At 54.8% G+C, this 24,189-nt stretch overlaps 1 protein-coding gene across 2 annotated transcripts in view; it reads right to left on the reverse strand.

The window, feature by feature from the left end:
- The window catches only part of SEZ6 (seizure related 6 homolog), a 48,184-nt gene that overhangs the window by 1,430 nt on the left and 22,565 nt on the right, over nucleotides 1-24,189 (reverse strand). For both annotated transcript variants that reach the window (XM_070772766.1, XM_070772765.1), the window contains exons 4-15: nucleotides 11,313-11,508; nucleotides 6,656-6,841; nucleotides 4,047-4,215; nucleotides 3,748-3,914; nucleotides 2,986-3,180; nucleotides 2,597-2,735; nucleotides 2,309-2,505; nucleotides 1,568-1,762; nucleotides 991-1,182; nucleotides 709-906; nucleotides 392-430; nucleotides 18-135 (exon numbers count right to left, since the gene is read on the reverse strand). In XM_070772766.1, the coding sequence (XP_070628867.1) occupies nucleotides 18-135; nucleotides 392-430; nucleotides 709-906; nucleotides 991-1,182; nucleotides 1,568-1,762; nucleotides 2,309-2,505; nucleotides 2,597-2,735; nucleotides 2,986-3,180; nucleotides 3,748-3,914; nucleotides 4,047-4,215; nucleotides 6,656-6,841; nucleotides 11,313-11,508 (1,991 nt within the window). The remainder of the gene's footprint in view (nucleotides 1-17; nucleotides 136-391; nucleotides 431-708; nucleotides 907-990; nucleotides 1,183-1,567; nucleotides 1,763-2,308; nucleotides 2,506-2,596; nucleotides 2,736-2,985; nucleotides 3,181-3,747; nucleotides 3,915-4,046; nucleotides 4,216-6,655; nucleotides 6,842-11,312; nucleotides 11,509-24,189) is intronic.

A 24,189-nucleotide genomic window follows, 5' to 3' on the forward strand; every position in this document is an offset into this window, starting at 1 on the left:
AGAGAAGCCGGACTCACCTGCAGAAGTAGAGGTACACGCCTCCCACCAAGAGCGCCATCGCTACCAGCGGCAAGAAGATGGCAGCTGCGAGGTGAGCAGCATCCAGTGTGCTGGAGGCAGCTGGCACCTTGGCAACTGAAAGCACAGAGGATGGGGCTGGGGCAGAGGGCCCTGTCGCCTGAGCCCCATGTCCCCTCACCTCTGCCCAGAGGCAGCCAGCTGCCAGCTCCCTCTAGCTGGCTGGGGGCAGGGGAAGGAGCTTTTTGCCCCCTGGTAGTCCCACATCTCTCTTTCTCTGCCCTCCCTCCTTGGGGAGCCCACAGCCTGGAAGCTGTGAGAACAAGGGGCAGGGAGATTATTTCCCTGATCCTTGAGGAGGTTGGGGGCTCACCATCCAGGCTGCGGCCGCTGTAGAAGCCGTCCAGAGAGGCTGGAATAAGAGGGGAGGGCCAAGGGCAGTGGGTGAGCCCAAACAGCCAGACCACAAAGGCAGGGAGGGGGCTGGTCATGGGGAGGAATTTGTCCAAGGGGAGCCCACCCCAGAGTTTGTCACCAGGTCAGAAGGATCTGGCAGACACCCGAGAAACCAGGAATAACATAAGAGGTGGGGGTGCCGTGGGCAAGGGGTTTTGGTTCTTGGCCTCTGACATCTTTGCCAGGGCAGCCCTGTGGGCCAGGCGGAGGTTCAGCAGATGGTAGGACACTCACCAGCCCTACAGATGGGCGGGGGGTCACTCCAATGTGAGGGGTGTCCGGGCACACACTTGATGCTGGCCTGGCCCTTCAGCACATAGCCAGGGGCACACGAGAAGTGGACAGTAGCCCCCGCTGGGTGCAGCCGCTTCTCGGGACTGCGGGCACCATTCTCGGGGGCGCTGAGGCCATGGCACGGTTTGAGCTGTTCCACTGCAAAACAGGCAGGGCCCAGTGAGGGTGCCAGGCCCCTAGCCGCCAGAGGCAGCATCCTCTCACCTCCCCGTTTGAACTCACGGAGACATTTGGGGGCCCGGTCACTCCACTTGGGGCTGCTGGCTTGGCGGTCATGGCAGGTGAGGAGGGCACTACCCGTCAGCACAAAACCCTGGTCACAGATATACTGCACGGTGGCCCCCACGGGGAACTTAGGGCTCGATATGAGACGTCGGCTGTGTTCCACATCCCCAGGGTCGCGACAGGAAGTCACTGAGGGTAGAGAGTGACAAAGGGAAGTGGCCCAAGTAGAACTCAACAAAACCCAGTGCATACTGGCTTTGTTCCAGGCCTGCCAAAATCTTCACAGCACAGGGCTCCACCCCTATTTATCTGCCCCTACCATTGTGCTGGTGTCCTCTCTCCATTTGTCCCCCTCCCCATTCATCAGAATCAACAAACACTGGTGGGCCACATACCAGGAATGGAAAACTTGGAGTACTTGGTGGATTACTCTATGAGAAGGTATGATCCTACTTCACAGATGAGGCAACCGAGGCTATGACTATCAGCTAATAACAGCTAGAGTCTGGATTAGAATCCGGGAGAGAGGCTTCTAGGTTGCAATGGGGAGAGCGTGGGGAACAGGTACACTTACCTCTCTGGCATGAGGGCAGGTCCTCACTCCAGGTGAGGTCCCACTGGCACATGAGGACACTGGAGCCTACCACCTGGTAGCCAGGGTAGCACTGGTAGGTGACGACGGTGCCATGCACCAGCTCAGGCTGCGACGGACTCTTCCAGCCATTGGGGATTTCAGGTAGCTCCGGACAGGTGTCATTACGGGGCACCTCTGGGGGCAGCAAGATGCAGGCCCTCAGCAGCACCCAAGGAAGACTGTGCTAGCTTCCCTCCCCTCGAGGGCACTCCAGTTCCTGCCAATTCATCCACGCCTGGCCTGGCCTGGGCAGGCTCAGCGATCATGCCTTCCTGCTCAGGGATTCCTTCTTGCCTGTCTCCTAGATTCCAGGGTTGTCACCTAAGCTTTGGCCTTACTTCCCAAGTGCGTTGGCCAATTCCTTAGCCCTGAGAGAGGGGCCGGGTAGGGTGGGGAAAACTGTCACTTCAATGAAGGCCTTTCCTCAGTTCCCTGTCTACCCAATTCCGTTTAGCAGAGGCTTGCTTCCTCTCACTGGGCCCTCAGGGGAGATGGAGAATAAGATTAACTTCCCAAAGGTGATGCCTGGAATGTCCCAGCTTCCAGCTTCCCCCAATCAGATAAGAGTGCTCAGACTCCTCACCTCCCTGGCCTTTCTGACTTGCCTAGGCTGGGGGTCTGCACCTGGCGCCGCTTCTACCCGCCCCCCACCCCAGCAGGGCAGGGCAGGGGCAAGCTCACCAAAGAAGTGGATGACGAAGCCCTGCTGGTACCCGAGCACTGAGGCCCCGGGGTCAGACTGGAACTGAATGGTGACGTCAGCCATGGAGGTAAAGAGCTTGAAGTGGCCACGGGGCCCAGAGTACTGGCCCAGGACCCGAGCTGTCAGGTCGTCCCCGTCATAGAAGGTTAGCACGTCACCCGTGCCTATGCGCAGCCTGTGGAGGGGAACCGTCAGGCAGGGTGGGCCAGCTGAGAGAGGGCCCCAGATCCCGGGAGGTGGCTTGGCCGAGCCCAGTGGGCACTCACACTCGGACGTCCAACATGATGCGCTTGTCTTCCTCCACATGCACGCCCCAGATGCAGTCCTGCCCACGGCCGTACGGCTCTGGCCAGTTGGGGGAGAGCACCACGCCAGCCGAGTCTGTGGTCTCTCCACTACACACGGCTGGAAGGCAGGGGAACCGCATCCCCTCGGTGTTCCACCCCCCTCCACCCCCAGCCAGTGCCATGTCCTGGGGCTGCCTCCTGTCCACAGGAGTGCCTGCCCACTGCTGGGACCCCCCACCTCCTCCTGGGTAGGGGAAGCTTCAATCACATGTGTCACCGGATCCCGTGGTCCCAGGCCCTGTGGCCGGCTCCCTCGTGCCCACCCTGCTCCCTGCCCCCAGAAGGCCTACCCCCTGATGCCTACTGACCTCGGCAGGCGGGCTCTGTCTCATTCCACTGAGGGTCGTGGGGGTCCACGCACTCAATGATGATGGAGCCCTGCTCCAGAGTGTAGCCGGGGTCGCAGCTGAACTCCACGGTGGTCCCCACAGGGTAAGAGGGTGCGCTGCTGCTGAAGTTGCCGTATTTGACAAAGGGCTCGTAGCAATGGCCTTGCTGGAAGGCTGCAAACCACAGGACCCAGCCCAGCTCAGCACGACCGCCACAAACACGGGCCAGTCGTCCTACTTCCCTCCCCAGGGCCTTTCTCTTCCTGACAACAGATGTGTGTCTGGGTTTGGAGCAGGGGGCGGAGCAGCCCAGAGCGTCTATCCTCAGGGGGCCATCACCATTGTATTCTCAGTGCTGAGTTTGTGCTTAGTACACAGAAGGCGCTCAATACATGTTTGGTTTTTTTTTTAATAAATTAATGAACACATGCACGCATGAGTGGTGCTAGAATGTCTGCTGCGGCAGTTCTTCTTCTGTAAGGGTGGAGGCTATTTTTATTCTTCAAACTCTAGAGAACTGATTCTCTTGGACCAGAGGGCCTGGGTCCAGGCAGGGGTCTCCTGCAAAGATGGAGCAGAATCCTGGATTTCAGGGGATGAATAAGGAGAGAGGACCTGGGTGGCAGGTGAGCAAGGGGCGAGTTGGAAGTAGTGATGAGGGAATTGAGGCAGAGAGGGAGAGTGTGAGAAGAGACCCTGGGCTGGAGACCCCGACCCCTGGTTAGGCCCCAGAAGGCTCACCCTCGTAGCGCAGGGCCATGCCCGCAGCCACCCCACTGCTGTCAGTACTGAGCTCCACGAAGAAGTGTCTGCTGGAGCTGAGCAGGCCCTCAATGGGCAGGTACTCCACCTCGTAGGAATCATACACGGGCGGGGCCTCCACGTTGTCCCCATTACGGATGATGAGCCTGGGCCACGAGAGCGGCAGCTGCGTGGTTGGTCGCTGAGTTGGGTGGGGTGAGGCCCCAGGCTTGGGTACCATCCCTCCGGCAGGGTACTACCAGGCCAGGCACTCCGATCCCACCAGGACACCCCCTCACCTGTCGTCATCCTCAGCCAGGGAAACCTTCTCAAAGTGCAGGTGCAACCGCTGGCCCTCGGGAGCCTCAAGCAGCCAGTGGCAGGTGAGGTTGTTGCTGTAGTTGCCCGGGAAGCCGGGCGAGACGATGCGGCCGGTGGTGGCGTTGCGGATCACTCCACCGCAGGCAGCTGTGAGACGGGCCGCTGTGGGCTGGGCCCCGGCTGGATCCTAGACAGCCTAGCAAGCCTCCCCACCCATCCCAGCTCCATGCCTTCTGCACGGGGCAGCAGGGAGCTTGCCTTCACTGCTCTGGAGGTCAATCCTTTGCCCCTGTGACCCTGCAGCTTCAGGCAGCCAACCTCCTAACCTTTCACACCTCCAGGACCATTCATGTGCAACTCCCTTGACTAGGGAATCTGCGGCTGCCTAGCCACGTGGTCCTGGGTGAGTCACCTTTCCTCACTGCTGACTTCTCAAGGAGGCCCTCCCTGATTCCTCCTCCCAGGTGAACTTTATTTCCCTTCCCAGGGCTCCAACCTTCTTGAATATATTTGCTGCCTCTGTCTCAGACCAGCTTCCTAAACCAGTTATTTTTGGATATGTCCCTTAACTAAGCCCTCCAGGGCAGGGGCCAGGTCTTTTCAAACCAGACACAGAGTTGGTATTCAATGCTTTTTTGGATAAAATGAATGAATGACTATAAAAAAGAGAGTAGGACTAGCTCAGGGATGACAAACACCTGGTGGGCATGCCCTTCACCTCCAGACCTTGTGCCTGTAGCAAGCATTGTTAGCCAGGAGACAGTCTTGAGTCAGCATCACTACTGCTGTCAATTAGTCCTGACTGACAGGCTGACCCCTTTCCAGCACTAGTCCCTCTGGCCTGGGACGGCCCCCTCATCCTTAGCAGAGGCTCGGCAGCTCGCCCTTCCCCATCACCAAGGGCTGCTGAGTTACTTGGCCACAAGCCCCTGGCAGTTAAATGGGGCCAGAGAAGAAGTCGCAGGCAATAGGACTCTGGCTGGTCCCCGGTAGCACTTTCCTTTCCTGGACCTACAGCTCTGGACTCTGCCAGCTCTCAGAGACCAGACTACCCTGGCCAAGATGCAGTGCCTTTGTCTCCAAGTGTTCAGACTGAAGAGTATTTTAACCTAATACAGCTCCCGGGGAAGGGGTGCTGGTGAGTTTCTTCTCTGCTTCTTTGCAGAGAGGGCAGACTCGCCTTTTTGCTTGGTCTTGGAACGGCACTGCCCTTGAAATCTGACTATGCCCCGTCCTCCACTTAAATTCCTCAGTGGCTTCCTGTAACCCTCAAGATAAAGTCCAAGATCAAGAGGGGTTTCGAGCCCTTTATAAACCCGTCTCTCTTGGCTCGGCTGCAGTGCTTCCTAGCCACTGTCTTCTTCAGGCACGCCCTGCCGGTCCTCACTGTGGCGTGCCACTTCATGTCTCCGCATCTCTGCATGTCCTGTTCCAGGAATCCATTCCACTTCCCGGAGCTCTGACATGCCCGTCACCCTTCCCTGCCTTCTCCTTGGGAAGCTTGTTTGACCTCCTTCCTAATTTCTGAGCAGCTCTCCCTTACTCCCCCTGCTGGGATCTCCATGGTGCCCTGAGTTCGCCCCATCACAGCACCATCTGCCCTGAACTTCCTGAGTTGCTTTCCAGTCTTCCCATTGAACAGAGAGCTCCTTGAGGGCAGAGCCCACGTCTGGCTTATTCACACCCGCTTTGGCCTGATGCCCAGCAAGAGTTTATAGGATGAAATAAGTATCAAAACCCCAAGCTGCCTTCCACCCTGCAAACAAAACACTCCATCTCCCTTCTGTCAACAAGCCCCTCTTCACTGGCAGCAATCTCAGACTCTCCGATCACCCAGGACCAGAACCTGGGAGTCTCCTACATCCCCCCTTTTCCTCGTTGGGGTCTCTGGAACCTCTTCCCACCTCTTCATTCCCAAAGTCATTGTCTAAATTAAACCCTCTTGCCTGGCTGGCTGCAAGCTTCCAGACACCGCCCGCCTGTCTCTCCTGAGGGACAGTTCTGAACCCCTCCCTCCCAGTCTCACAAAATGTCAACGGCTCTCCACCCAGTGTCTTGGCCTGACATTCAAGGCCCTCCCACTGCCCTCTCCCCATGTCTCAGGCCTCAGCCAAACCTGGCTGTTTTCTGTGTCCCTAAAACGCTCCCTCCCCTTGTCACCTCGGGTTCACTGCCCACACTGTTCCCTCCACTGAAACCTTCAAAGCCACTCCCCCCAGGAAGCCTCCTAGGCACCCAGCTAAGAGCGACTGCTTCCACCCACTCCAGGCCACTCTGTCTCTTCATCCGTACTTTTAACTTCCTGCTCTGGAAGTTGGTGAGCCAGGGGCTGTCTTCCTCCCTCATTTCCTAGAACTGTGGGCTCCTTGAGGGCACAGTCCCTGTTTAATTCCACTCGGTATACCTGTGGTGCCTCCATACAGTAAGTGCTCAAGAAGCGCAGGTTGTGTGAATGCTACTGAGGTGTGAGGCTATTTTCTGGCTTCCTTATGGAGAGCAAATGGAGGTGCCAGACCGCAACAGAGAGCAGGAATGAGCCCCCCACCTCACTTCCCTGTTTGGCACTGAGTCCCCGGGGGCCACTCACCGATGCAGACCGGCTCCTGAGAATCCCAGAAGGGCTGGGTGGCGTTGAGACAGGTAAGGAGCCTGGCACCCTTCAGCTGGTAGCCAGTGGCACAGCGGAAGCGGGCACTACCTCCAGGGTGGAGGCTGGTGACAGTCACAGCTCCGTAAGCTGGACGTCGGGGAAAGTGGCAGCTCAGGAGGTAGGCTGCAGAGAGAGAATGGGTGACGTGTGTGTGTGTGGTGTGTGTGTGTGTGTGTGTGTGGAAGGGGCTGAGTCATAGCCAGGGCAAAAGAGGCCTGCCCTAGCCTGCCTCGAGGTGTCAGAGGAAGCATCAGGAATCCCAGAAGAGACTCTGATCCCCTCCCCAGAAGGTGTCAGTGATACTTCCGGCAGCCTGGGCTGGAGCAAGCACAGAGCTGGAAGTTGGAGCCTTGGATTCCAAGCTTTGACACTCCAGGCAAGTTATATCTCCTTTCTGTGTCCTGGTTTCCTCATTTGTTAAATGAGGTTCAAAATGTCAGTCCACCTTCAGGGTTATTGTGAAAATAAATGGGGAGTATTTTATTCAGCTTGGTATCCCTGGAACCAAGAAATGTGTACTGAATGACTTATAGATGTGCTGCTGCTGCTGCTGCTGCTGCTGCTAAGTTGCTTCAGTCGTGTCCGACCCTATGCGACCCCACCAGGCTCCCCCGTCCCTCGAAATAGTGAAAAGCCTACACTGATGTGAAGTATTGCTATTATTTTTTCTGCAAAGGACAAAGATGAATTACAGCAGGGAACACCAAAGTCAAACAGTAAAAACTTTCCCGGTATTCACTGAGGAATGCTAAAAACCTTGATGACAAGGGCTGTGGACTTTGAAAAACAGGAGGGGTCCGGGATGGGGAAGCAGGATGCAACTTCATGGAAGTTGTGGGAGGAACAAGTTGCCCTGGGAAACTTAACTTTTGAAATTGTCATACCAAATATGACCGAATGGTGGCAGCAAATCCTATTAAACAACCCAGCAAATCCCAATCCAGTGCCAAGCTGGGGCCTTAGCTAAAAGTGGGGACCCGGGCTGAGAGGTAGGGAAGAAGGTGAGGGGTCAAGGAGAAAGGCTGAGTGAAGAGTCTGGGCTATGGAGCCTGAAAACCCTGGGGTGCTGGGAGAGATGAGGACCGTCTAGACTGAGAAAGCACTCCTGGGTCTTGGGGATGGAGGAGGCCCACCCTCACTTGATGGCACTGGGAGGATGGGAAGTGAGGTCCAGGCAGGAACTCGACTAGCCTCTGTGTGTCTTTGTATGAATATAAGAAAGGGCTGCTTCTGGGCAGACCAGGGTCCAGACACAATGTCAATGCCAGTGCTTAGTCGCTCAGTCGTATCTGACTCTATGCAAAACCCCATGGACTGTAGCCCGCCAGGCTCCTTGCTCCATGGGATTCTCCAGGCAAGAATACTGGAGTGGGTTGCCATTTCCTACTCCAGGGGATCCTCCTGACCCAGGGATCTAGACCGCATCTCCTGTGTCTCCTGCATTGTAGGCAGATTCTTTACCTTTGAGTCATTACTAGTTTTGTGATTTTTACCTGGCCTGGCCTTAGTTACTACGTCTGTGAAAAGGGGAGATGATTCTTACTTATCCCTCTCTCACAGAGTTCTTAGAAGAATGGCCAGTGAGTCGTAGCTTATGATTGGCAGTCAGTTTTACAGGGGCAGTGCTCAGGAGGTGGGCTCTGAGGTCAGACTGCCTGAGTTTGAATACAGAGTCCTCTCCTTGCTATGCCACATTGGGCAAGTTACCTAACTTCTCTGTGCCTCAATTTCCTTGTTTACCCACCCTGCATTCTGTTGTTACATGAGAAGATATTTGTGCAGTGTCTGAACCTTACATATTTGAACCTTCACTAATACTTCTGGGCAGGGAAAGTGAAAGTGTTAGTCGCTTAGTTGTCTGACTTTTTGCAACCCCATGGATCATAACCTCTGTCCATGAGATTTTCCAGGCAAGAATATGGGAGTAAGTAGCCATTCCCTTCTCTAGGGGGTCGTCCTGACCCAGGGATAGAATCAGAGTCTCCCTCACTCCTGCCAGATTGTTTACTATCTGAGCCACCAGAGAAGCCCTGGCACAGAACAGCACCAGATGCTGTTATTGTTTGTAATTTTGATTAATAAAAGCACCTCACATCTGCATGGGAAAGGGAGCACCTTCCAGCTTCTAAAGTGCCTTCATGGGACTCCCATGGCGGTCCACCGGTTAAGGCTTTGCGCTTCCAATGCAGGGGACACAGGTTCGATCCGTAGTTGGGGAACCAAGACCCCACATGCCGCGGAGCACAACGGAAAAAAAAAATAGGTGAGGAAAAAACTAAGGTTCAGAGAGATGGAGGGACTTGGCCTGATCACACAGTCAGTAAGTGGTAGAGTGGGCATTTGAAGCTCCTGGCTCTGGAGCCCACTTGCTTTCTATCTCCCCTTTCCCACCTGCTTTCCCAGTTGAAGTAGAAACGTGGGCTCAAGAATCAGAGAAACCTGGGAGTAATAAGCAAGGCTGCCCTGGATGGTGGTGCAGGGTGGCCACTCACAGCGATCTGGGGAGGAACCTGAGGTTGGGGTGGGATGGGACACTCTACCCAGAATGGAGGGGGGATGACACCCAGGGCGGTCTAGGTCATGAGGCAGATGGCATACTCAGCACTTGTATTTCCATCTTCCCCGTAACTCTTGGAACGGAGACCCCCCTCCCCAACTTCACAGATTAGGAAATGGGGCTGGTGTGAGGTGAGAGCAGGAGGCTGGGGGCAGACGATGAAGCCCCCAGACTCCATGGTGGATAAAGTGCCGCTTCCCAGGACGAGCTTCCTCATGTTGCCATGACGACTGTTCCCGGGGAGCCTGCATCACTGCAATCTGTTGAGCTATTTTCTCCCTGGCATCTGTTTCTGGGGCCAAGTCCGGTGCCAGGAATATTCAGGAGGGAGGAGGGGGATGCCTGGCAAGGCCCTCTGCTTCCTCACCCTGCCTGAGGCTGTGGGAGGGGAGCTGGAATTTGGTTCTGCAGATGAGACCCCTGCCTCGTGATCTCCAACATTCTCTTGGACAGCTCTGGTAGGGCTGTTGGTCCGGGGCCCCTCACCCCCTATTCTGGCACCCTCTTTCTCCAGCCTGGGGAGACGCGCGTATGAGTGCACGTTCCTCCTGTTCCCATCTCTGGGATCAGGGCTAATTACAGCCTATAATTAGGGGAATTACACTCATTAAGGAAAGAGCTGATCATTGACAAAAACTGGGCCGAGGAGGGAGGGCTTCTGGGAACTGAGAAAGACACAGGACTGGGCCAGCTTTCCCAGCCCCTCCTTGGGGTCCGCACCCCTCACCAGGCCTCCACCTCGCTACATTTCAGCCACCTTTGTCTGGCCCAACAGAGAGAAGGTCCGAGGATTTGTGCAAAGGAATCTAGCTACCGAGAAGGTTACCGTGGCGTGAAATTATGCCTGCTGTAGGGAGGATTGATGAGCTGTTATGGAGGCTGGCCGGGCTGCCGAGATGTCACCGCTGCCTCAAGGCAAGCTGGTCCCTTGTCTCTGACAAGCCCCTGGCCAGCCCCTGATGACCACAAGGCTCCCTATCGCCACACCAGACTGCTCCCCCAGTTTGGGTGGAGAGGCCAGGAAGGTGTGGGTACTTCTTAGGGGGAGGACCAAGCATCCCCATCTCCAGAGGAGTGGCGAAGTGGTTCCTGGTGATCAAGACAATTGTTCTCATCAATTATGTCCCCATTGGCACTCCCCAGTCTGAACTGGTTACCTTGTCACAGCAGTGCAAGGGATCAAGGAGACTGTCTGGGGACGAAGGGGCCAGGAGGGATCCTGGTGGGAGAGGGACAGAGCTGCTTTTCTTCCCTTTCCCATCCTGCCAGTTCTTTAATATAGTCTCCAGTTTTCTCATGAATGAGTGCTAAGCAGCTGTCCACCATGGCTTTGTGGACTCGGTGTTTTGGTCTCATTTTACAATGGAGGGAAAGAGGTCAGAGGGTTAGAGAGGTCAAATGACTTGCACAAGGTTGATAGCCAGGGGGAAGGAGATTCAGACGCGGATCTGCCCTTCTCTTGAGTCTGTGATTTTCCTATTACGTCATGCCACTCTCCTATTTCCAGAGGTACTCTGAGCTGACTGGGACATGGGCCAGGTCCAGGGTGGGTGAGACAGTTCAGGAAGGCGAGGGTCGTAGGTAAGGACCTCTAGATGGTCAGCTGTCAAGCCCCTTTGACCTTGACCCCCTTGCATTTGGGAAGCGGGCTTCTGTTGTTAACTGCCTGTTAAGTGTCTGCCTGCTGCGGAGATTCCGAATTCCTTGAGGGCAAGGACTACGCTGGATCTTAATACTCCCAGTCTCCAGCACAGGCCTGGCAAGGAGCAGAATCCTAGGAAAAGTTTACTGAAAGAACAAATGAGGGGTGATGGACACACCTGGGGCTACCTGATTCCGTGTCAGTCCCCCTTCGGGACGAGTTCTCTGGTGGGTGGTAGGTGGAGGAGGGAATGTCCTGGAGGTGTCAGATGTGCCATACTCACCCCAGTGTATGTTACTAGCCTCTCTGTGTTCCCCCCAAGGCTGTAACAGCACCAGAGACCCCCATAGGGCAGCCAGTCTGGACTGGTGCTGCCCTCAGCTCCCCAGGCCTACCTTGGTAGTGGAAATGGAAGGTGCCAGGCCCAGCAGGGGGTGGGAGGCTCTGGAACCTCAGGGCTGCCTGGTGGGTGGGGCTGCGGATGACTTGGCCCCTCAGCAGGAAAGACTGGTTGGCCAGGGGCAGTGGGTCAGGCCCCCCAAGGCCCTCCACGGTCACGGTCTCCCCCTCTCGGAGGCTGATGTTCTGGACCTGCCCATGGGATAGACAGAGCAAAGCAGAAGGGTCAGGCTTCTTTTTACTGATTGAGCCCTGCTGCCCTCAGGCTCCCGCAGGCCCTGAGGCATGGCCAGTCCTTGGTGCCCCCTGGGCATTGGAGCCCCCAGCCTGGAGCTAGGCTCTTCAGTGCAGGAAGAGCTCATTTTACCTCCCCAGTAACCCTGTGGAATGGGACCTGAAGTTCAGAGATAGTAAGTATATTATTCAAGGTCGCAGAGAGATTATAGGGCTTCTCAGGTAGTGCGATGGTAAAGAATCTGCCTGCCAATGCAGGAGACACAGGGGACACAGGTTTGATCCCTGGATTGGGAACCTCCTGGAGAAGGGAATGGCAACCCACTCCAGTATTCTTGCCTGGAGAATTCCATGGACAGAGGAGCCTGACAGGCCACAGTCCATGGTATTGCAAAGAGTCAGACACAGCTGAGCACACACATGCACGCACCCAGAGATTAGTAGAAGTGGGATTTGTAAACACATCTGGAGAAGGGAAAGGCTACCCACTCCAATATTCTGGCCTGGAGAATTCCATGGACTGTATAGTCCTCAGGGTCGCAAAGAGTCGGACACGACTGAACGACTTGCATGTCACTTCACTTCTGTTTTCCAAAACTTTTCAACTACACCATATGCTTCCTGTCCCTTCCTTGCTTGAGGCTCAGTTTTCTCATCTGTAAAGTGGGGATGTAGTGGGTAGGTTGAACTAGGTGGTGTCCAGGGGCCTGGCCAGCAAGGTGGGGTCTTAAACATCAGACCCATGAGCCCAGTTTCCCCTGAAAATCCCCTGCTGGATCCCTCACAGGCATCTCTCACCCAGTCTGCCTCAAACTGAGCCACCTTCTTCTCTTTCCTCAACTAGCAGCTCTCCTGGCCCCTAGCTCAGGGAATGACCTCACTATCCATCTGTAAGCCCAAGTTAGAAACTAGCATATTGCCTCCTGCCTCATATTCCACATCCAGTCAGTCATTCCATCCTGTCAACTGGCCCCCAGCTCTGTTCACTGCCCCCTCCCCACAGTCCTCACTGTTACTGCTCACCTGGACCAATGCAGCAGGCTCCTGCCAGCCTTTCTGCCTACAGGGCTTACCCCACTCTTCCCTCTACATCAATATTATCTGAACTGCAGCCAGTGAATCGCCCTGATCTGTGGCTGCTCATGGTGCTTTCTTATTTAAATCCTCTGTGAGTTTCCAGTGAGCCCACAAAGACCATAGTATCTAGCCCGAGCTCTTTGCTGTGGCCCTGGGGTCCCTGCCCCACTTGGCCCCTACTGACTGCTCAGCCTGGTCTTACACCACACCCCTCCCTTCTGATCATTTCCTGTCTGTCACAGGCCCCTCTGCCATCGCTCCAATCCTTAGTCCTTCAATCCCTGGAGCATCCTTCTGGGCTCCATGCCTTCATTCAGTCAAACAAGGATTGGACAGCAACAGAGTCTGCCCAGAGGAGAAATGGTAGTGATAGGATTAGAATAGGATAGTTAAACAGGTAGCTATCGAAGTCCCAGTAGGAGACTATGGATAGAGAGGGGAAACCTAGAAAACTTTGGGACACCAGTATAAGTTAATGATCACTCAAGAAAGCTATTGGAACATTGTGAAATAAAGCAGGCTTGCTTAACCATAAAGCCATAAATAAAAGCATGAGACATGCCCCAGGCCATTAGATAAAGAGAAAAAACCAACAACAACCTTCCACTGTTTTGAATAAGTGTTAGTAAGTAAGTGTTAGTTGCTCAGTCGTGCCTGACTCTTTGCGACCCCATGGACTGCCGCCCACCAGGCTCCTGTGTCCCTGAGATTTTCCAAGCAAGAATACTGGAGTGGGTTGCCATTTCTTTCTCCAGGGGATCTTCCCTGACCCAGGGATCGAACCCTGGTCTCCTGCATTGCAGGCAGATTCTTAACCAACTGAGCTACTTGCTATGATAATCCAAAGAATTGATGCTTTCGAACTATGGTGCTGGAGAAGACTCTTGAGGGTGTCTTGGAGAGCAAGGAGATCAAACCAGTCAATCCTAAGGGAAATAAACACTGAATATTCACTGGAAGAACCGATGCTGAAGCTGAAGCTCCAACAATTTGTCCACCAAGAGCTGACTCATTGGAAAAGACCCTGATGCTGGGAAAGATTGACGGCAGGAGGAGAAGGGGGCGACAGAAGATGAGATGATTGGATGGCATCATCGACTCAATGGACATGAGTTTGAGCAAACTCTGGGAGGGAGTGAAGGACAGGGAACCCTGGTGTGCTGCAGTTCATGGGGTCGCAAATAGTCAGACACCACTGAGTGACTGAGCAACAACAATGATAATCCTAGTTTGACCTCATAGGATCAAACACTCTCCTGCCCGATATGAAGGAGCAACTAGTGATGTAAGCCTGACATCTTCTCAAAGAAGGCAGTCTTTCTCCCTCCCTCACTTTCCTTTGACTATAAAAGTGTAGCCTACTTAATCCTCGGGGCAGAGTTCCCTCACCTGCCCACTTGCTTCTCTTACAATAAATCCTATATTAATAAACCTACTTCTTGCCTATCACTTTGACTCTCGCTGAATTCCTCCTGCAGTGATTCACAAAGAACCTGCCCTTCATTAAGTTCTGAAACCAGGCATGTGACCTCAGTTGGAAGATCATGGGTTTTGGACGGGTTTGAGTCCCGGCACTGAGATGGGATTGAGTCCCAGTCTTAGGTGAGTGGCTTCTGTCCAGGTGAGTGTGTGGCCTGGTAGAGAAGCATTGGGTCAGGAGCCCAGAGGTCTGGGACCTAATTCTAGCCATGTGATCTTGGACAAATATGCCGACTATTTGAGCTTTAGTTTCTTCATCTATAAAACGGCCTAGTGTGAATCTTTGCTACTCAAAATGCGGTCCCTGGGCCAGCAACGTCAGCACCACCCAGGAGCTGACTCTCAGACCCCATCTGCTGCTGCTGCTGCTGCTGCTGCTAAGTCGCTTCAGTCATATCCGACTCTGTGTGACCCCATAGATGGCAGCCCACTAGGCTCCTGTCCCTGGGATTCTCCAGGCAAGAATACTGGAGTGGATTGCCATTTCCTTCTCCAATGCATGAAAGTGAAAAGTGAAAGTGAAGTCACTCAGTTGTGCCCGACTCTTAGTGGCCCCATGGACTGGAGCCCACCAGGCTCCTCCGTCCATGGGATTTTCCAGGCAAGAGTACTGGAGTGGGGTGCCATTGCCTTCTCCGCAGACGCCGTCTAAGATCTACTAAATCATCTGTTGCATTTTAACAAGGGGGCTTCTCAGGTGGTGCTAGTGGTAAAGAATCCGCCTGCCAATGCAGGAGACGCAGGAGACGTAGGTTTGATCTCTGGGTTGGGAAGATCCCCTGGAATAGGAAATAGCAACCCATTCCAGTATTCTTGCTGGAAAATTCCACGGACAGAGGAGTCTGGTGGGCTACAGTCCATGGGGTTGTAAAGAGTCAGACACGACAGCACATGCACACACACTTTTTAACAAGATTTCCCCTGTGACTCCAAAGCACTGATCAACATAGTTTCCAAAGTGAAAGTGTAAGTGTTAGTTGCTCAGTCATGTCCGACTCTTTGTAACCCCATGGACTGTAACCCCTCAGGCTCATCTGTCCATGGAATTCTCCAGGCAAGAGAGGCAACAGGTTGCCATTCCCTTCTCCAGGGGATCTTCCTGATGCCGGGATCGAACTCGGTCTCCCACATTGCAGGCAGACCTTTCCAAGGTCCCTAGTATGTTGCTTTGAGGTAGGACTTCCATGGATTATCCACTTGGGCTAGTTAAGTAGCATCCAGTGAGTCACCAAATCCCTCCTAATCTTATCTCCCAAATATTTCAGATGACTCCCTCTCTCCATCCTTTTGTCTCTATCTTGGCTCTGATTACCCCCACCAGGACCCCACCCCTCCATTATTTCCCACCTGACCTTCACCCTGTCCATTCCCAACTCGTCTCCTGGGCCCTGGCTGTCCCTTATTGGATCATGTCTCTCTTCTACCCAAAGCTGTTGGTGATTTCAGATTGTCCACAAGACAAGGTCCAAACTTCCCAGCTCACTGTTGATTTCGGCAGCTATGCCAGCCTCTTATCTTCACTGCGGCCACAGGCCATGCTTACTCCCCTCCTCTGGGTATTTGCATGCCCAGGATCCTGCCCAGGAAATGCCTGCCCTTCTTCCTCTCCGGCTGAAGCTGCTCATTCTTTCAGGTCTCAGGGCCACCATCCTCTGCCTCTGAAGTCAGTTCCTTTACTTCAGGCCCTCCCCGCCTGTCCTCTATCTATTAAAGCCCAAAGGTAGCATTTTGGGTCACAATGTCCTCTTTACTGGGGCTTCCCAGGTGGAGCTAGTGGTAAAGATCCCACCTGCCAATGCAGACACATTAGAGTCATGGGTTCAATCCCTGGGTCGGGAAGATCCCCTGGAAGAGGGCACGGCAATCCACTTCATTATTCTTGCCTGGAGAATCCCATGGGCAGAGGAGCCTGGAGGGCTACAGTCCATAGGGTTGCACAGAGTCAGACACGAATGAAGCGACTTAGCACGCACACGTCCTCTTCACTGGCCAGTTGCAATAAAGATGTATGGAAAGGGTGAATGGGCGGGTCACTGGATATATATCACTTGCCAGAGGCTGCTGAGAACAGCGAGGTCCGAGGACAGAGCTGTGCTAGGCTCTGAGCCCCTCAGACTGTGGGTGCTGAGAGCAGAGGTGCCCTGCATACCCCCCTGCCTGGGAGCAAAGACCTGGGGGATCTTAGGGGATGAGGAGAAGGCCCGAGGCAGAGATTCTGGGCCGGAAGTGCTGCTCCTCCAAGAGCAGCTCAGGGCACATTTGGGTGGAGGCTGCTGGACCATCTGCCAGGGACAGTCCTCAGGGAATTCCTGCAGCAGGCGGAGGCTGGAGGAGGTCCCCTCAAACTTGGAGATTCTGTGATTCTCGAGTTGGGCAAACAAGACTCACACACGTGGAATCTGTAATTATCGAGAGATGCCAGGCAGCATATAATTCTGCCTTAAGTGGGACTGAACGCATGCAGCAGGAATCCTCTAGGGGAGAGTGGAGGGGTTGTAGGCTGCGGGGGGAGAGAGGCTGGAGCAGGTGGGTCTGAGAGTGCTTCAGGGGGCGGGGCGGTACTAGGAAGAGGAGGAGGAAGGGATGACATCACCACAGGGAAATTGCTAAGGAAGCAAAGGCAGAGAAATACACATGAATTTAGCATTTTTCCTAGTTCCCCTAAACACCCTTTTGACCCCAGCTTCCAGTTCCCGACCCTGCTGTTTAGCCAGCAACAGCGGCAGCAATACCAATACTTACCATTCACAGAGCACCTACCATGCGTGAAACCTTGGACTATTTGCAGATATTATTTCATCCTCACCACAATTCTATCAGGAAGGTAGGTGGTAAAATCCCCTTAAGTAAACAGAAGCTGGGAGAGGCTAAGGAGCTTTGGAAAGGTCGAACAGGTGTTAAGTAACAGAGCCTTCCTTGCTGGAGGCCAAGGCAGCTCCCTCCCTCCCAGCCTCACGGGGGTGTCACCTGCAGACAGATTTCTAGACATCTTTATTCCCAGGCCCCAGGTCTGCCGGTTTAGCAGGGACGTGGTTTTTGGCCAGGCTGGGATTTTTTTAAAGGTGTTGAGCCGTCTTCCCCCTCAGAAGCCTGTAGTTTAGTTGATAAGTGGAGTCCGACTCTTTTGTAACCCCGTGGACTGTAGCCCGCCAGGCTCCTCTGTCCATGGGATTCTCCAGGCAAGAATTCTGGAGTGGGTTGCCATTTCCTTCCCCAGGGGATCTTCCTGATCCAGGGATCGAACCTGTATCTCCTGCATTGGCAGGCGGATTCTTTACCATTGAGCCACCTGGGAAGCTCTCAGAAGCCTGTAAAGCTGGGGAAACTGGGAGCTGAGACTTCTGTCCCTCTCTGATCTGGGGAAGGCACGCTCCCCTCAAAGCTGGCCTGGTTGTAGGGTTGCCATGAGAGCATGGGATGGAGTAGACCTGATTACTCAGGGCTCTTATCCAGAAGGCACCCTGTTCTCCCAGTGGCTGTCTAGGCAGCGCTGGCCCCTTGGGTTTCAAGCACCCACTTGCAGGCCTGCCACCGTGGCTGGATGTAATTTGTCACTTGTTTGAGGGCCAGGCCTGACAGGGGCCAGACAGGGCTGGGTGTTAGACAAGGGGGGTGATGAAGTCTTGATGTAATTTGCAGGCGTATGAAGAGCTCAGGAGATAGATTGAAATGTCAGCTCTGCTCATGAGGGCTGTCTTCCCACACCCCTAGCCAGTGACAAGAGGGGAGCTGAGGACCAGGCCAGGGAAGACAGAGGCAGGAGGAGGCGAGGACAATTCCCACAGGACCCTGGGTTGTCTAACCCTGCCTGGCTTCCCGCAGACCAGCGGTCAGTTCAAGGAAGGAAATAGGGCTGCTTTGACGGGGCTGACTCTGTCCTGACTCCTTCCTGGATGGGAGATGGGGAGGATTTAGGTTGCCCTCTGCCAACCCCAGATTGTCAGCCTTGCCTGGCCTCTCTGTCCCCATGGAAGCTGCCAGTCGGTCTCCAGAACACACTCTAATGGTATGACTCACAGGCAGGATGGTGCCACAAGGCTTTGCACACTATCACCTAAGTATAAGCCTGCAGAGGCAGGCCACGAGCTCACGGATGACTCATGTGCAAGCCCCTCCCCCAGCACTTGAGGCCCACCCCCAGAGGCTGACCACAGCCCTTGCTCCACTGCACTCTCCTGGTCACCAACAGCCATGTGTGTCTCTGACATAAGCCCACTGCATGCATGTGCGTATGTGCGTGCTAAATCACTTCAGTCGTGTCTCACTGTTTGCAACTCTATGGACTGTAGCTCGCCAAGCTCCTCTCTATGGGGATTCTCCAGACAAGAATACTGGAGTGGGTTGCCATGCCCTCCTCCAGGGGATCTTCCTGACTCAGGGATTGAATTCGCATCTCTTATGTCTCTTGCATTGGCAGGTGGGTTCTTTACCACTAGCGCCACCCACTGTGTGCACACTACTCCCTAAAATACATGAGCTGGCACACGCATGTCCACACATATGCGTTCCCTCGTGTCCACGTGCTCCCTCACTCCAACAGTAGTAGAATCACAGTTCTTCCTATGAGATCCTTTACAGTTTTCAAAGCTCTTTCACACCCATTATCTTCTCAGATCTCACAGAACCTCAATAAAGGAGGCAGGGAGGTTGTGGTTACCTCCACTCTATAGAGAGGAATCCTGTGATCAGAGAAGTTGAGAGATCCTCTGAGTCACACAGTGAATCCGAGGCAAAGCCAGGACTCCAGGCCAGGACTCCTGCTTCCCGGGCCAGTGCTGTGCCTTCATGCATATGCATCCCAGGCCTCTGCCCCCAGACTGGGAGAGTTCCAATGGGGGTCCTAAAGGAACAGGCAGGGCTAGGCTGAGGAAAGGGGTGGCAGATGGAGCTTTTCACTTGTCCCCAGCTGAACTCCCTCTTGGAACAGGCCAATCTTCTGGGCCAGGGGAAGAACAGGGGCTCTTGAATCTTGGGATCAAACCCCAGCTCCGTCACTGACTAGTTAATAGGTCCTTGGGCAAGTCACATGAACTCTCTGAGTCCCAGATTCATCTGTGAGTTGGGATTGTAAGGATTATGTTAGATCCCACCTATACGGGCTCAGCACAGAGTGGGCAGAGCATCTGCAGTCTCCTTCCCCTGTTTTGGAGTGACCCGGGCCCCATCCAGGCTGTGGGCCACCTCACCTCAGCTGTGCCAGGGCTCTGCCTGAGAGGCACGGTACCTGAGAACCACCCTCTCCCTGGCCCAGGTTCTGAAAGTGAAAGTCGCTCAATCGTGTCTGACTCCTTGAGACCCCAAGGACTGTAGCCTGCCAGGCTCCTCCTTCCATGGAATTCTCCAGGCAAGAATACTGGAATGGATGGCTATTTCCTTCTCCAGGGGATCTTCCTGATTCAAGGATTGAACAGGGTCTCCTGCATTGCAGGAGGACTCTACTGTCTGAGCCACCAAGGAAGCCAGCTGCTAGGAAGCAGGAAACAGGGTCAAGGGCCTGAGGTGCCACCGCCCAGTCTGACCTGTGAGGGAGTTTCTCAGCCAGAAAAGGAGCCATACTCAGAGGGACTGGCGTGGAGGACACTTTTATATCATCTGGTTCAACTTCCTTTCACAGAAGGGGACAGAGGCCTAGAGAAAGCCAGGGGCTTAGCCCCATGACTGAGAGATGGGCTGCAAAGGCAGGACTGGAAGCCCAGTCCTATAGCTTCTATGCCCTTGTCTTAACTGATGCTTGTCTGCAAACCCTGATGGCATAGGGTCTGCTTTAGGGATGGGGAGAAGGGCCTAGATCCGTGGGGCTAGACCTGCTGCTCCCTTGTGACCCCCCCGCCCCCACATGGGCCTTCCTGGAGCCAAGAAAGAAGAGGTTGCTGAGGAATTTCACCGCACTGCCCCACCATGTACGCCTGCATCAGGCCTGGTCCTCGCCTGGGAGGATAGGGGGTTCTGCTTATCAAATTGGCAGCTGGCCTGGCCTGGGAGAGCAGTGTTCCAAAGGGGCCACTCGGGGCACCAGGGCAGGGATGGTGGGCAGCTGTGCCCAGGCTCCAGATGGTACAGACAGCCATCAAGCCAAGATGGGGCTGGCAGTGGGAAGGCTCTTGGAATGCCAAGCACAGTGAGAGACATGAGCCAGGCCCAGAAATGCCTGGAGCCCTCAGGGGAGACTGGCTGCCTGGAGAGGAAATGGGACCCTCATGGGCTAGAGAGCTCAAGCCCACCCATCTGAAGGGGCTTCTCTGGATCTGTCTAAAAAGAGCCTAGCCCCATGCCAAACTCCTGGTCGAAACAGGCAAGCTTCTTCCTGCCTGGCCTTCTTCCTGCAGGCAGCTCAGATCCTCACTTTCAGAGGGCACAAGGAGCATCCTAAAAGGAGGTGGTCCAAGCCATGGGGAGCTGGGCCATTAGAGATTCTAGAACCCTGAGACTGTTCCTCACAAAGAGGGGGTTGAAAGGGTTTTGCCTAGGGCCCCAGTCTTCAGCCAGGACTCTGGGCACATGGCAGGGGCTCAGCATGGTGCCAGGCTGACCAGTGCAGGGCTGTGATTTATGGGTCTTTAAGATGTTCCTCTCCTCCCATGGCTCCTCCCATCCCCCTTGCCAGGATTCCATCCCTTTCACCTAGTGTGAGCCATCTCTGTGGACTCATGGAGGGGTAGGCAGGGGTTTACCCACGATAGGGAGAAGCCACAAGCCTAAAGGAGCAGTGGGCAGCCTCTTAGGCGTGCCAACAGTCTCACTCATCTTGCCGCCAATGCCCAGCATGGCTTGGCCCAACATCCAGCTCTGAGCAGGAGAGCATTTTATGCTGACCTAGCCTCTGGCAGGAGTGCCATCGAGAAGCCCTGAAGCCCACCTTCTGCTCCTCTGCAATAAAGTCACCTGTCCAAAACTGCCAGGCCAGGCTTCAAGGGCCAGTCTGCCTTACTTGTCCTTCCAAGCCCAGGCTTGGCTGCCGGCCTCTCATCCTTCAGCCTTCAAAGTAGGTATCGTCACCTCCCAGAAGCCTTCCCTGACCAACCCCCCTACTCTGACTGCTGGCTGAAGGAGTGTGCCCCATCCTAGAACTCCTACGGTCCTCCGTGCTCCCCACTCCCATCCCCAACAGTACCGTGCATTTTATGGTCATTGGTGGTGGTGGTGGGTTTTTTTTGATGGTGGTCATTATTTTTTATTTCTGTCTTCCCCACTAATTGTGAATATCTGTGTCCCCAGCGCCCAGCACAGAGCCTGGCATGTAGTAATTGCTCGATCTGTATTTGTGGAACAAATTCATTCGTCAAAAAGCATTAGTTAATGATTAACGGAGTGACCTTGGGCAATTCCCTTTCCATGATGGCCTCTGTTTTTCACACACCCACTGGGTACGGTCTGCAGTGTCAGTAATTCTTCAGGTCCCAAGTGGTCTGTGTGGCGCTCCCAGGAGGCCTGGATAGGAGCCGAAGTGGCCGGAACTGGCCGTGGAAGAACCTTAAATCCTGCTTCAGCGCTGGCTGATTCTGTGTCCCTCCCCACCTGGCCCTCCCTGCTATGGCCTCAGACTCTGTCTCAGGCCATCAGGTTGACAGGGTCCCCAAGGACTCTGCCCAGTGGTGGGGGAGTAGAGGGCGCAGCCAGCATCTGTCTGCTACATGTCTTAACAGCCATCCAGGGCTGTGGCAGGTCTTCCTCTCAAGGTTGCCTGGTAACAGCTTTTACATCTGATGAAAAAAAAATGTGGCAGAACCAGACAACAGACACGGGGCTTCCTAGGGCTTATGTGAGGGGGTGGGTATCCAGGGTGGGGCAGATGCCTGGGCCAGGGCCAGGGCAGGCAGAGCCTGCAGCATCTCACCTCACTGTGGAGAGTACCAGGATGCGGCCCAGCCTGGCCTAGTGGGCATCAGTGGGGGTGGTAGGCTTGGGGGGCAGGCAAAGCCAGCCCAGGCCTGTAGGGGGGCAGCCAGCCTGGCATCTGCCCCCCCCACCGCCTGCCCCACACCTGCAGCTGGCACCTTTCACCCGGTGAGCCACAGCCGGTGCCACCACTCATTAGGTGATGATGTTACATTAATTACCTTAATTAAGCGGCACTGAGAGCTAATGGCTTGGGGGTGGGGGGTGGTGGTGACTGTTCCTAATTACCCTCCCAGTCAGACAGGAGTGAGGGGCACAGGGCTTGGCAGAAAAGGAGCAAACAGTTACAGAAAGAAGGGGAGGGGCCCATCAGGGGTGGGAGAAGGTGCCCCCTCCTCAGGGTCTGGCTCAGAGACCTGGACCTGCCATCCCCAGAGGGGAGGGTGCTGTCCCAGGACAGATGGGCTGGCTCTCAGCCCAGATCCAGGGCTCTGGGATGCGTGGGGGACAGGCCAGGAAGGGGAGACAGGCAGTGCTGCCCTGCTCCCCGCCCAGACTCTTCTCTGCCCCTTCCCTGGCTCCTCCATCACCTGCCTGATTCCCTCTACTGGGCTGAATGCCTCTCCTCTCTACCTCCATTCAGTCTCCAGAGTCACATCAAATGTCACCTCATTCCTTCCCTCCTCCATTCATTGGTCCATTTCATTCAATCAGACCATGGAGAAGCCAGTCTGGGCCCTGAATTTCAAGGCACCCCTCAAGGAACTCACAGTCTAGCTGGGGAGGTGCACAGCTATAAACATACCCATTGGAGACAGAGCAATGAGCTATGATGGGAGATACCCCAAGCTCTGGGGATCAGGAAAGAATTCCCAGAAAAAGTGAGGCCAGATTAGAGTCCTAAGGGAAGGTATAGCAGGATGACTCTTGTGGGCAAAGGGACCAGCAGGTGCAATAGGAGCTTGTGAGGAAAGTGTGCTTGGTCTGTTCCATTAGCTGCAAGCTGTTTAATGCAAAGTAAGAGTAGAGAACAAGGGAGGAAACGCTAGAGATGGGCCCAGAGGGACTGGCCTTGATTCAGAGGCCCTTGGGGGAGACGTGGGAGGTAGGATGGATTTCATTTGAGAAAAATGACTGCAGTGTGGGTGGAGGATGGTAGGAGGGGGCAAGCATGAGTGGAGTGACCAGTGAGGCAGCCACTATATCATCAGGGGAAGGATGACAGAGGCTGGACCACGTGGTGGTTGGGATAAGAGGGAGCAGTAGGCAGATCTGAGTTTGAGAGAGTGTCATGGTGACAGAACTCGGGGATGAGTTGGTGGACTCAGGGAACAGGGAGAGGGAAGGGCCAAGGTTGCACAGTTCCAGGGATGCTGTCTACAATGTACCGTGGGGGTGCTGCTCTAGGTTTCTGATTGGTTGGGGCCAGTCTCTAAGGATAGATGTAGAGTGTCAAGCAGGTTTAGAGCAACAAAAAGGAAGAATTGGGTTTGGAGCCTGTGCAGCAGCCATGAGGACCTACAGGCTCAGGTCTGGGGATTAAGAGAGCTGGTGGCTCAAACGGTAAAGAATTCCCCTCCAATGCAAGAGGCCTGAGTTTGATCCCTGGGTCGGGAAGATCCCCTAGAGAAGGGCATGGCTACCCACTCCAGTATTTTTGCCTGGAGGGTCCCATGGACAGAGGAGCCTGAAGCAGCTACAGTTCATGGGGTTGCAAAGAGGTGGACATGACTGAGCGACTAACATTTCATGCCACGGGAGGGGTGAGATGGTGCAGGAAGGCAGGGGGCAGGGGCTGGGTGCTAGGTCTGACTCTCCCAGCAGCTGGTCACCTTGGATGGTGCAGCCACGTCTGTCTTTCCCACCTTTGCATCCCAGGAGCCAGCAGAGCAGGCTGCTCAGAGGGTATTTGCTGAAGGGAATGAGTGAGTGAATAAACGTGCAAGTGAGGCTCCAGGGCTCTCAGAGGCCCAACCAGGCTACCCTGAGTCCTCTTTGACTCAGACACCTGGATTCAGACACTCACCCAATCCTCTGCCATCCATGGCTAGAGCCCCTCCTCGGGCTCTCCTGAGCTCCTGATTAAACTCCTGGGGGAAGACGAGGGGCACACCTGCCCCTCCTGCCACCCCCTCCCAGCCTTGGCACTGCTGGGTGGGAACAGGAGCTCTCCACTTCCCGATGCACAGGGCAGAATCCAACCACGGTTTAGGCCCATCACCCGACCCTGCTCCTAGGCCCCTTCTC

This window comes from Bos indicus, chromosome 19, assembly GCF_029378745.1.
Source record: "Bos indicus isolate NIAB-ARS_2022 breed Sahiwal x Tharparkar chromosome 19, NIAB-ARS_B.indTharparkar_mat_pri_1.0, whole genome shotgun sequence".
In the NCBI taxonomy this organism is placed as follows: domain Eukaryota; kingdom Metazoa; phylum Chordata; class Mammalia; order Artiodactyla; family Bovidae; genus Bos; species Bos indicus.